The 12,505-nt window shown below is 42.8% G+C and overlaps 2 protein-coding genes across 2 annotated transcripts; both read left to right on the top strand.

The window, feature by feature from the left end:
* Positions 1–5,557: 5,557 nt before the first annotated feature.
* On the top strand, positions 5,558–6,292 carry LOC138883466 (uncharacterized). Its single transcript, XM_070164155.1, has one exon. It carries the CDS (start codon positions 5,558–5,560, stop codon positions 6,290–6,292), a length of 735 nt encoding a protein of 244 aa, XP_070020256.1.
* Positions 6,293–7,057: 765 nt separating this feature from the next.
* Positions 7,058–9,234, top strand: LOC138883465 (uncharacterized). Its single transcript, XM_070164154.1, has 3 exons — positions 7,058–7,395; positions 8,219–8,443; positions 8,718–9,234. The coding sequence occupies exons 1-3, from the start codon at positions 7,058–7,060 to the stop codon at positions 9,232–9,234; spliced, it is 1,080 nt and encodes a 359-aa protein (XP_070020255.1).
* Positions 9,235–12,505: the final 3,271 nt, after the last annotated feature.

Below are 12,505 nucleotides of genomic sequence, written 5' to 3'. Positions count from 1 at the left end.
ATTTCTGCGGCCCCAGAAGAAAGTGTAGACTGCAGAATTCCATATGCGGCCACAAACCAAGTAAAAGAGCCCAACTCGATATGAATGTACGGTCACAGAACAAGGTATGTACTGACAAATGATTCAAAGTTCAGAGAGTGTGCAAATGACCAAGACCTGAACCTTGCCTGAAGTGCAGTCGCAGAAGATGTTTTGCAGCCGCAGACTAGAATTGTGCGGCTATAGAATCCAAGACCCTGTGAATTGAAGAAATATGCGGGTCACACATGGAATTATACAGCTGCAGAACCTCCCGAGGGGCATTTTTTTCATCATATTTTGGGCCAGTATAAATAGAGAAGAATCACATTTTTAGGTAAAATTTTGTAGCTTGAGCTGTTGTAGCCGTTATATTTTGCTATTTTAGGAAGTTTGTGACTATTTGAGAATTCAAACATCATATTTTATCATTTTAATCTTAGATTATGAGTTAATTAGCATTTCTTCTTTGTTTTCTTTATTTCTCACTATGAGTAGCTAGATTCTTACAAGGTTGTAACCCAACCCTAGTGTGTAAACCTTATGGGTATTTGATTGAATGCTTTTTTATGATTGGTGTTGATTATTTATCTTAGTTTATGTTTTACTTTTAGAATTAATGGTTGCAAAGATTGATTCATGCCTTTTTGACTTGGTCTCTACTTCAGAAAGAGAGACATAGTCTATGATAACTTGGCTAACAAGGATTTGGACTAATTGAGGGTTTGATTAGCCTAATTAAAGGGTTCAAACTAGATATAGTGAGAATCTGACTTGACTTCATATTAACTATTTAGTTTGATACCCATTTGGGCTTGAGAAAGCCAAATTGGGCAAAATCACTCTATGACAGAGAGGTGTTGAGTGGGTAACGTAGAGTTGAGAGCTATAATACACCTCAATCAACAGAATAAGTATTAATGTATTTAACCCATTAGGCGAACACCTAGGTTACGGTCACATCTTTAGGATTTTTAATATTTTGAAAAACACCAAAAACAATCATTCGCTTCTTGTTTCTTTTCTTAGCTTATAATTGCTAGAGTAAAAATAGAATTAGAAATCAAAACCTTTTGTTTGGAAGCGCAATTTAGTTGTTCCATTCTCTTTCGTCAAAGGTTACCACTAACAGCCATAGGTTACCCTGTGGAAATCGACCTCGACTCTTTTTGGTGTACTATTCTTCCAACGACTGTTGTCACTCACTATTTAGTGCAGATTAGACGTGGATCAATTTTTGGCGCCATTGCTGGGGAGTTAAAACAGTGTTAGCTATATATTTGGGTTTGTTTTTTGAATATCTTCTTTTCCTTCCGTGTTACTAACTTGTGTGAGAAATTTTAAGTACAACTATGGCTAACAGTGAGCTCGAAAATTTGCCTTTGGGGGGGGGGGAATTGGACGGAGATGAGGAGAATGTAGAGGAGGTACCTCATGAGCCACAAGCTAATCAGAGAGACCGGGTATCTCATGACAATGTTCCTGTTCCACCCCTACCTCCACCACTAGCGGCTCCACACCAGATATTGCCCAATGAAGATTATGCTAGTGCAATAGTCCCTCCCCATATTAGGGTGGAAAAATTTCTAATCACTAATATGATGTTCACTTTGCTTGAGCAAAGTGGTTTATTTACCCGTGATCCAACATAAAATGCTTATAAACATTTGAAGGGGTTTGTGGATACTTGTTTGGGGAGCAAGCAAATGAATGTCTCCGAGGATGTATTGAGGCTAAGGCTTTTTCCCTTCTCTCTATGGGGGAAAGCTTTAGATTGGTTGGAATGATTGTCGAACAATTTGGTCCGGTTTCGATTTCTAAAGCCCACGGAGAAGGGTGTGGAGCCTCACTTTCCATGCTTCTCAATTCACACTTGGGATGAGTTGGCGGAAAAGTTCATTACTAATTTTCTCTCTTGGGCACATGGCTACACTTCGAGATGAGATCTTGGAATTCAAACAAGAGCCAAATGAACCACTATACAAGATATGGTAGCGCTATAGAACTATGGTCAAGGAATATCCTAACAATGATATGATGGAAAACATGATTCAACAAACCTTCTCTCGTGGGATTAACACAACGAACCAATGTGTAGTGAACAACTAGATGGTGGGAACTTTATGACTACGCCTATGCAGAGGTGTGTGATATTTTGGATGAGATGGCGGAAACATCGTCGGCTTGGCAATCCCAGGCTAATGTTCCATAAGGTGACCCGAATATGATCTACCTTCACAAAGAATTGCAAGACCATGGACAAGCCATTGCATATATAAGATCAAGTTGGAGGATGGCACCGAACCATTTATTGAACATTAAAGGAGACTCAATGAGGTTATGGAAGAAGTTGTCAAGAAAGAGATTATCAAGTGGTTGGATGCCGGGGTTGTCTACCCCATCTCTGATAGTTCATGGACTTCTCCGATTCAATGTGTCCCAAAGAAGGGGGAGCATGATGATGGTCACCAATGACAAGAATGACTTGATTCCTATGAGGATGGTAACCGGTTGGAGGGTGTGTATGGACTATCGCAAGCTCAACAAAGTCACAAGAAAGTTCACTTTCCATTTCCTTTCTTAGATCAAATGCTCGATAGATTGGCCGGCCGTGCTTTCTATTGCTTTATTGATGGGCATTCCGGCTACAACCAAATTCTCATTGCTCCGGAAGATCAAGAGAAAACAACCTTTACATGTCCCTATGGTACTTTTGCTTTCAAGCGGATGCCATTTGGTTTGTGCAATGCACTAGTGACTTTTCAAAGGTGTATGATGGCTATTTTCAAGGACATGGTGGAGGACTACCTTGAAGTTTTCATGGATGACTTCTCGGTGGTTGGAGATTCTTTTGATGATTGTCTTGCAAATTTGGACAAAGTGTTGGCTAGATGTGAAGAAATCAATTTGGTGCTCAATTGGGAGAAATGTCATTTCATGGTCGAGGAAGGTATTGTCCTTGGCCACAAAATCTCAATGAATGGAATTGAAGTTGACAAGGTGATAAGTGGGGATTTTAACCATTATTTGCTCTTTTTTTTACTTGCGTTTTGGGCTTTAAATGCATAAATTTATCCCCGAAAACTAACATAATATGTTTGCTTGCAGGGATTGTTAACAATGAGCCAAAGTGGCCATGATCAACTCATAAAGAAGTCAAAACCTGAACAAAGACCTAGGCTGCCAAGACTGTAGAACACGGACCACGACAAAAAAGTGCAGCCGCGAAAGTGTCACCACGGATGTGGTCATGAATTCGCTGACCGCGAAAGGGAGAATCAGAGAGGTGGATTTTGGGCACAGACATGGACGCAAATATCGCTGGAAATTAGCGGCTGCAAAAATACTACCGCGACCGCGATTAGTATTTTGCTGACCGCGTTTGCTTAGATTCAGAGAGCTCACTAAAAGGGCAAAAATGTTAAGTTTGGACCGCATTTTGGCGCCGTTGCCGGGGAGTTAAACGGTTTTAGCTATATCTCCGAGTATTTATGTATTTTGTTTTTTCTTTCTTTCCGTTTTTCTAATTTTTTTGTGAATTGCTTTTAGGTACAAAATGGCTCTTAACAATGATGCTCCCGGAAATTTGCCCTTGGGGGAGGAGGTAGACGATGATAATGTGGATGAGATTCAACCCGAACCACAAGCACAAAGGAGAGACCGACTGCCTCATGATAATATTCCAAACCCTCCCCCACATCCAGCAAGGGCAGCACACCAGGTGTTGCCCAGCGAAGGATACACAAGTGCAATAGTCCCGCCCCGGATTAGGGAGGGAAATTTCCAAATAACCAATGTCATGCTTATACTCTTGGAATAGAGGGGTTCTTCACCGGAGCTCCATACCAAAATGCCTACAAGCATCTCAAGGGTTTTGTTGATATATGCTGGGGAGCAAGCAAACTAACGTTTATGAGGACGTGTTGAGATTAAGGCTTTTCCCATTTTCTCTAAGGGTGAAGGCTTTGGATTGGCTTGAAAGGTTGCCCAACCATTCCATCACCACTTGGGATGAGTTGACCGAGAAATTCATAGCAAAGTTCTTCTCGTCGGGACATATTGTGACGCTGAGAGATGAGATCCCTGCCTTCAAACAAGAGCCAAATGAACCACTTCATGAGATTTTGGAAAGGTATCGGACGATGGTTAAATAATGTTCGAACAATGACATGACCAAAGCCATGATCCAACAAACATTCTACCATGGCATCAACAGTACCAACCAGTGTGTAGTTAACCAACTCGCCGAGGGAAACTTTATGAACATGCCTTATGCTGAGGCGTTTGATATACTTGATGAGATGGAGGATACTTCCTCAGCGTGGCAAAGTCGAGCTAATGTTCCACAAGTTGATCCCAATGTCATTCACCTACATAAAGAGCTCTATGACCACGACCAAGCAATAGCCGAGTTAACTACAACCATGAACTAGTTGGCCAAAGCTCAGTTGCAACAAGTTCAAGGGCCAAAACAAGTGAATGCCATGGAAGGGGTAAATATGATGGTCAGCAAGAGGAGGCGAAGAAGTCAACAAGTTCAAGGAAATCGGGATCAATTCGAGCAAGGTGGTAGTGATTACAATCAAGATGATGTGTATGATGATCAAAGTGAAGAGGTCCAGTATGTGAACAACTACCAAGGACAACGAGGCTATGCCCCGAATCAACAATAGTGGAGATCCCAAGGAAATTGGGGAAATCAAAATCAACGTGAAAATTGGAATAGTGGAAACAACAACAACCAAAGCAACTGGGGGAACAACAATCAAAATTGGGGCAACCAAGGCAACTGGGGTGGCAATAAAAATAGCAATTGGGAGGCAATAACAACCAAGGAGGTTGGAATAATAATAATCAGGGAATCGGGGGCCGGGCTTTCAAAGGCCTCCGATGTTTCAACAACCTAACAACCCGCCTCCATATCCATCACAAGGTCCTAGCTCTTCCAACAATGAGATGGGATGAATTGAGTCAATGTTTGAACATATGATGAAAAAAATGCCGACTTTGATGCCCCACTAGCATCCCATAATACTTCTATCTGCAACTTGGAGGTCCAACTTGGCCAAATTTCTCAAGCTTTGAATACTCTCCCTAAAGGGGGCACTACCTAGTGACACGGTAGTAAACTCGAAGGGAGGGAACAATATGGGCCATGCTATGGCGGTGACTACAAGAAGTGGTAGAGGTGGAGATGCTAGTACCTCTAGTGCAAAAAAGGTTATGAGTGATGATGTGTTGGTGCAAGATGATGATGAGCAAAGCAATGATGTGCAAGTGAGTTATAAGAATATGAATGAAGAAGTGAGGATTGACATTGATGACAACATGGAGGAAACACAAAATAAACTCGTTTAAGGAACATATGATAGACATACCGGAAACGTTAGTGCCCAAAGCCAAGTCTCCTTTGCCAAGGCCTCCTCCACCATACCTTCAAAGGCTTGCAAAACAAAACAATAAGAACCAGTTCAAGAAATTTATTGATATGATGAAAAGTTTGTCCATAAATGTGCCTTTGGTGGAAGCTCTAGAACAAATGCCAGGATATGCCAAGTTTATGAAAGACTTGGTAAAAAAGAAGAGATCCATGAATTATGAAATGATCAAGATAACGCACCAAGTCAGTGACATTGTACATTCCATATCCCCAAAGCTAGAGGACCCTGATGCTTTTACAATCCCGTGCACTATTGGTAGTGCCGATTTCGCCAAAGCTTTGTGCGACTTGAGGGTAAGCATTAACTTGACGCCATATTATGTGTTCAAGACATTAGGGATTGGGCAACCAAGGCCCACATACATGATGTTGCAAATGCCGGATAGGACAATGGAGAGGCCATTGGGGATAATAGATGATGTGCTAGTATGGGTCGACAAGTTCATATTTCTCGCAGATTTTGTGATACTTGACTGTGAGGTTGACTATGAGGTGGCGATCATGTCCCCGAGACCTTTCCTAGCTACATGGAAGGCTTTAGTTGATGTGGAAGCAAGGGAGCTCACCTTACGGGTGGGTGATGAAAAAATTGTGTTCCATGTCTGCAAGTCAATGAGGCAGCCCAATAGCAACGAAGCATGTTCATTTGTGGATATTGTGACCGAGGTGATTGTCGAAGACACCGATGCTGTGATTAATGTGGAGGACCCTTTGGAAGCTATGTTGTTGAACCATGATGTGACTGAGGATGAAGGTTTGGTGGAATATGTCAATGCTTTGCAAGGAATGGGTTCATACATATATGAGCCCCAGAAACTTTCCTTGGATATTTAGAACCGAAAGACTCCACCAACAAAGCCCTCAATCGAGGAGCCTCCCATATTGGAGTTGAAGCCTTCCCTTCATACATCAGGTATGAATTCTTGGGCCCTTGTTCAACTTTACCTGTTATTCTTTCCTCGTACTTAACTAACGTGCAGGTAGATGCCACCCTTGCAGTTCTCCAAAGAAGAAAGAAGGCAATTGGATGGACTTTGGCTGACATTTGGGGTATAAGCCCCGCCTTTTACATACACAAAATTATACTAGAGAATGATGACAAACTCTCCATGGAACATCAAAGGAGGTTGAATGAGGCCATGAAATAGGTCGTCAAGAAGGAAATTATCAAGTGGCTAGATGCAGGGGTTGTGTACCCCATTTCAGACAGTTCATGGACTTCGTCGGTGCAATGTGTGCCAAAGAAGGGGGAGGGGGGGTATGACTGTGGTCACAAATGATAAAAATGAATTGATCCCCACTAGGACTATCACCGGATGGAGGGTATGCATGGATTACCAAAAGCTTAACAAAGTGACCCGTAAAGACCATTTTCCATTGCCCTTTCTTGATCAAATATTGGATAAACTTGCCAGGCGTGCCTACTATTGCTTTTTGGATGGATACTCATATTACAACTAGATTCTAATTGCACTAGAAAACCAAGAGAAAACCACATTTACATGTCCGTATGGCACATATGCATTCTCACAGATGCCGTTTGGTTTGTGTAATGCACCGGCTACCTTTCAGCGGTGTATGATGGCAATATTTACGGATATGGTGGAGGACTTCCTCGAAGTGTTCATGGATGATTTTAGTGTTGTGGGTGACTCCTTTGAAGAATGCTTGGATAATCTTGACAAAGTATTGTCCCGATGTGAAGAGACCAACCTAGTGCTTAATTGGGAAAAGTGCTACTTTATGGCCGAGGAGGGCATTGTCCTCAACAATAAGATCTCAAAGAACAGTATCGAAGTAGACAAGGGGAAGATTGAAGTTATTTCAAAACTCCCTCCTCCTACTGCCATCAAAGGAGTGAGGATTGTTCTAGGGCATGCGGGGTTCTACCGTCAGTTCATCAAGGATTTCTCAAAGGTGGTGAATCCCTTGTGCAAGTTGTTGGAAGAAAAATGCAAAGTTTGTGTTCAATGATGATTGCATGAAAGCTTTTGAGTTTCTCAAGTGTAGATTGACTACCACTCCCATCATTACCGCACCCAATTGGAGCTTACCATTTGAGCTCATGTGCGATGCTAGTGACATTGCGGTAGGAGCGGTTTTGGGGCAAATGATCAACAAGATATTTCATCCGGCCTATTATGGAAGCAAAATGATGAATGACGCCCAAGTCAATTATATGGTGACCGAGAAAGAGTTATTAGCCATTGTCTTCGCCATGAAAAAGTTCAGGCCATATCTCATGGGTACCAAAGTGATTGTGCACACTTATCACGAGGCACTCTGTTACTTGATTAAGAAAAAAAGACTCTAAGGCTAGGTTGATGAGATGGGTTCTTCTGCTTCAAGAGTTTGACCTTGAAATTATTGATCGAAAAGGGAGTGAAAATCAAGTGGCGGACTACTTGTCCCGCTTGGAAGAGGAGGGGAGGCCCCATGATGGCCTCGAAATTAATGATTCATTTCCAGATGAATAAATCCTCTCCGTGTCTTTAAATAGTATGCCTTGGTTCACCGATGTGGCTAACTTTCTTGTGACCAGCATTGTCCTGAGTGATCTCTCTTCTAACCAAAGGAAGAAGATTAAATGGGACAACTTGGATTATTATTGAGACAAGCCATATCTTTTCAAGATTTGTAATGATGGTGTGATCCGGAGATATGTTCAGGAAGATGAGCAAATGAGTATTCTTGATGTTTGCCATTCCTCACCTACGGTGGTCGTCATGGTGGAGCGAGAACTGCTTCAAACGTTCTCAGCTGTGGATTTTATTGGCCTACCTTGTATAAAGATGCTAGTGAGCTTGCTAAGAGATGTGATGAGTGTCAGAGAGCTGGTGAAATTTCCAAGAAGGATGAAATGCCTCTCGCCACTATTCTTGAGATTGATATTTTTGATGTATGGGGTATCGACTTTATGGGTCCATTTGTGAGTTCATGTGGGAACACCTATATTCTTATTACTGTGGATTATGTCTCCAAATGGTTTGAAGTTATGTCTTTGCCCAACAATGAAGCACGGAGTGTGGTGGCTTTCTTAAAAAAAAAATATATTCACAAGGTTTGGCACTCCAAGGGTGATCATCAGTGATGGGAGTTCTCATTTTTGTAACAAAGCCTTACTCTCCAAGTATGGTGTTACTCACAAGGTGTCAACTCACTATCACCCCCAAGCAAGTGGATAGGTTGAGGTCTCCAACAGGGAGATCAAGAATATTCTTTCTAAGACTGTCAATGCAAACCGGACTGATTGGTCAAGGAAACTTGACGATGCTTTATGGGCCTATAGAACAACTTACAAGACTCCAATTGGTATGGCCCCATATCAGTTGGTATTTGGGAAAGCATGTCACCTCCCAGTGGAATTAGAGCATAAAGCCATGTGGGAACTGAAGAAGTTAAACCTTGAATGGGATGTAGCAGCAAATCTCCGGGTAGAGCAACTAAATGAACTTGATAAGTTCCGATTTCATGCTTATTCCAGCTCGTCCTTGTATAAAGACAAGATGAAGTACTTACATGACAAATATGCATGGAACAAAGAATTCAAGGAGGGTGACTTGGTTCTTCTATTCAACTCTCGGTTACGACTGTTTCCGGGAAAGCTCAAGTCAAAATGGAGTGGCCCTTTTGAAGTGGTGCATGTTACTCTGTTTGGTTCTCTTGATTTGAAAAACAAAAATGGTGAAATCTTTAGAATTAATAGGCATCGAGTGAAGCACTACCTTGGTAAAGTTGATGATGGCCACGTTGTGGCATTGATCTATTTCAAGTGAATGATGGTAATATGTGTCGTGTCGTGACATTAAATCAAACGCTTCTTGGGAGGCAACCCATGTATTTTTCTTCTAAGATTAGACTTTGTTTTGGACTAACTGGTTGTGAAGTTTGTGTAGGAATTGCTTGTGCAGTGCATGACTTTGGCTGGAAAAATTTGCCTAAGTATGGGGAATTTCACAGACCGTGCCCAAAATCTTGCGATCCGTGGTAGCAATACATGGGGGCACTTTTTGTTCGCGGACACGTACTTGAAGAGCTCAATATACCAGCTCTCTGAAGTTGAGTTCGCGTCCGCGTTCATAGTTTGGCGGTCGGTGATGAATTCTACGGCCGCGTTCATAATTTCACGGACTGCGGCCAATGACTTGAGGCTATTCTTTATTAGGTAAAAGAACGTGGACCGCAGTAGAATTTCGCGGCCGCGTTCAGATAAGTTTATAGGGTCCACATCTGCTAAGTATAAATAGGAGGTCCCTAGACCTTTTACCCTTTTCGAACCCTAAATTCTCACCGAAATTCACCTTCATCTATTTGGAACTCAATCTCATTTCCCTAATCAAGAGTCCAATTTCCTCTTAATTCACAACTGGTATGCTCAAATCATCGCATTGCTTTCATAATTTGCTCTTCTTTTCTCTTAGTTTTAATTTTTTCTTTTTAGTTAGGGTTTTAATACTTGCAATAATTGCAAATTGAGGCCTAAATTTATATGGGTAATTTTTACATGCGTAATGGGGGATAGGGTTATTAACTATGCTTGTAATTACATTAATTTTTGCGTTTAGTGAAAACCTTAGCTTACACATGTTCGTTAGTGCCAGTTTTGTTTGAGTTTTAGGGTCCGCGGTCCACTTTTTTGCGGACCGCTGTCCCCTAATTTGTGGGACCTGAGTGTGTATGTATGTTCACAGATGCGATGATTTTTTTGCGGCCCACATTTAAATTTATGCGGCTGCATCCCAAAATTTACGGTCCGCGCTCTTAAGCTTTAAAGAAGTCTGATAATAGCTTTAGCGACCGCGTCTACTTTTTCGTTGTCTGCGGTTGTTCATTCATGGTCGTGTCTACTTTTTTGCGATCTGCGATGATCAAAGATCAGAGGGTTAGTAGTCTGATCCTAACCTCTTTGCGGTCGCAGTTACTTTTTCGCAGTCTACAATGGGCACTTCGCGGCCGCGTTCACTTTTTTGCGGTCCGCGGTGCCTAGTTCTGAGAAGTAGCTTCTGTATTTCAAATGCACTATTTTTAACATACTTGAAGCTTTGTTCTGACTGTTCTTCTTTGCTTGTTTGCTGCAGACAATGGTCCGATCCAGAGGTAGAAGCGATACATCTAAAGAGAGGGCAGAACCCTCCCAAGGTAGGGGAAAAGGAAAGACCAAGATACCCCCAACAGTCCAAAAATCATTTGGGGAGATGAGAGCTTCCATAAAAGATGCGGATAGAGCAGCAGACCACTCAGATACTAGTGAGAATGTCCCTTCCTGGGAAGCTTCGGAAGGAGACTCTGTGCCCACTCATATCCCCACACATTTCTTGAGGATATACCAGTTGAGGGATAAGACTACCTCCTCTTCTGAGTCATCTGATGGCTCAGAGGAAGGTAGTGAGGGTTCGACACCATCTTCCCCACCTGCTACAACTTCGGCTGCACCAGCTACACGCAATCCGGTAGATGATGATGAAGAGATCCTGGATGACGGGAGAGGGGGTGACACCAATATTATGGGATTGGCTAGATCCAGAAAAGCCGAGGTGTGGGCTGACAGATTTGTGAGTGAGTTAGCCTACCAAAAGTTCCGAGAATGGTGGCCCCAAAGGTCTCTCACCCTTGAGAGGCAATTTATAGAGAGAGACCTCTTTCCCCACAATCCAAATGTAAAAAGGCAGTTTGAGGAGAGAGTAGGGTGGAAATGGTTTACCAGCAAGGTTCTGAATGCCAATTAATATCTTGTCAAGGAATTCCATGTAAATGTTGCCTACATCAAAAAGGGCACCACTGCGACAAAGGTCTGGAACTTGAAGATTCGGTTTGATGGTCGTACATTGAATGAGTATGCTGGATTTGAGAATGTGGAAGCTATGCAGTACTTGGAGAAACTGGTGTTTGATGAAGCAACCTGTCCATGGTTGGCGAAAATATTAGCCCCAGGGACGACATCGACATGGCTCACAGCCGGAGTCCCAATATGCAGAAACACCCTCAGTTTTGAAGCCAAGGGGTGGTATACCTTTGTGTGTAGCTGGTTGGATCCGTGTCAGCCTGACAATGTCCTCCCACTCACCCGATGTGTCTTGATTGCATCCATCATGGCAGGGTTTCCTATCAATGTGGGGAACCTCATGTACTATCACATTACGAAGGTAGTCAGAAAGGAAGAAAGGTCTTATCCCTATCCCAACTTCCTCACCATGTACTTCGAGGACCAAGGAGTCGAGAAGAAGATCTATGATACAAAGACAAAGCCAAAGAAGACCTTCTCCTGGTATAGCACAAAAGGACCGGACAACCATAGAGAAAGGGGTAAAGCTGCTATCTCCACTGGCCAGTCTAAAGAGCCAAGGGTAATAACTGTCAGGTCAGAGCCTTCCACGGTAGGGGGATCTTCTGCCATACCTCCTCCTTTATATGGGTCATCCATCACCATGCCGTTGTCTGTGCCATCTTCTTCCACATACCCTTAGATTGCACTACAAGTTTCTCAGACTTTGTCTAGCATCAACAACTAGATGCAGACAACTACATCAAAGCTGTCTATTTTATCCAGCACAGTGGCATCACAGTCAGCCCCGGTATAGCCTCAGGTGCCTTCATCAGTAGAGAAGTCGTTGAAGGAGCTTCTGGACAACCAGAAGAAGCTCCTGTACAACCAACAGAAGATCATGGATACTTTGGATATTCATGGAAGGGCTATAAAGGACTCGGGCAAGAAAGTCAAGAAGATGAAGAAGACTCGGGCTTCAAAGGAATCAGTGGAGCAGCTTAGGAAAGATGTAGAGAAGTTCACATATGTTGTTGATATCCCACTAGATTTGCTCATAGAGGAGCAAGTCTCAGCAGCACATGCAACAGAGCAGCAGGTACCAGCAGCTGGCCAGTCTGAGGAGCTAGCTGCAGCTACACATAGTGCTGTGGAGTTGATCTAGATGCTCCGCAACCCCATGGTCCCCCAGTCAGATTTGGTGATCCAGTTAGAGTAACCAGAGGGAGATGCTGATCCTATGCAGTCCGAGGACCCCTCTCATGTGACGGACCCGATGCAGACCA

This window comes from Nicotiana sylvestris, chromosome 12 (genome assembly GCF_000393655.2).
Source record: "Nicotiana sylvestris chromosome 12, ASM39365v2, whole genome shotgun sequence".
In the NCBI taxonomy this organism is placed as follows: domain Eukaryota; kingdom Viridiplantae; phylum Streptophyta; class Magnoliopsida; order Solanales; family Solanaceae; genus Nicotiana; species Nicotiana sylvestris.
Note: the sequence above shows the minus strand (reverse complement) of the source record. Positions and strands in the feature narration are given on the sequence as shown.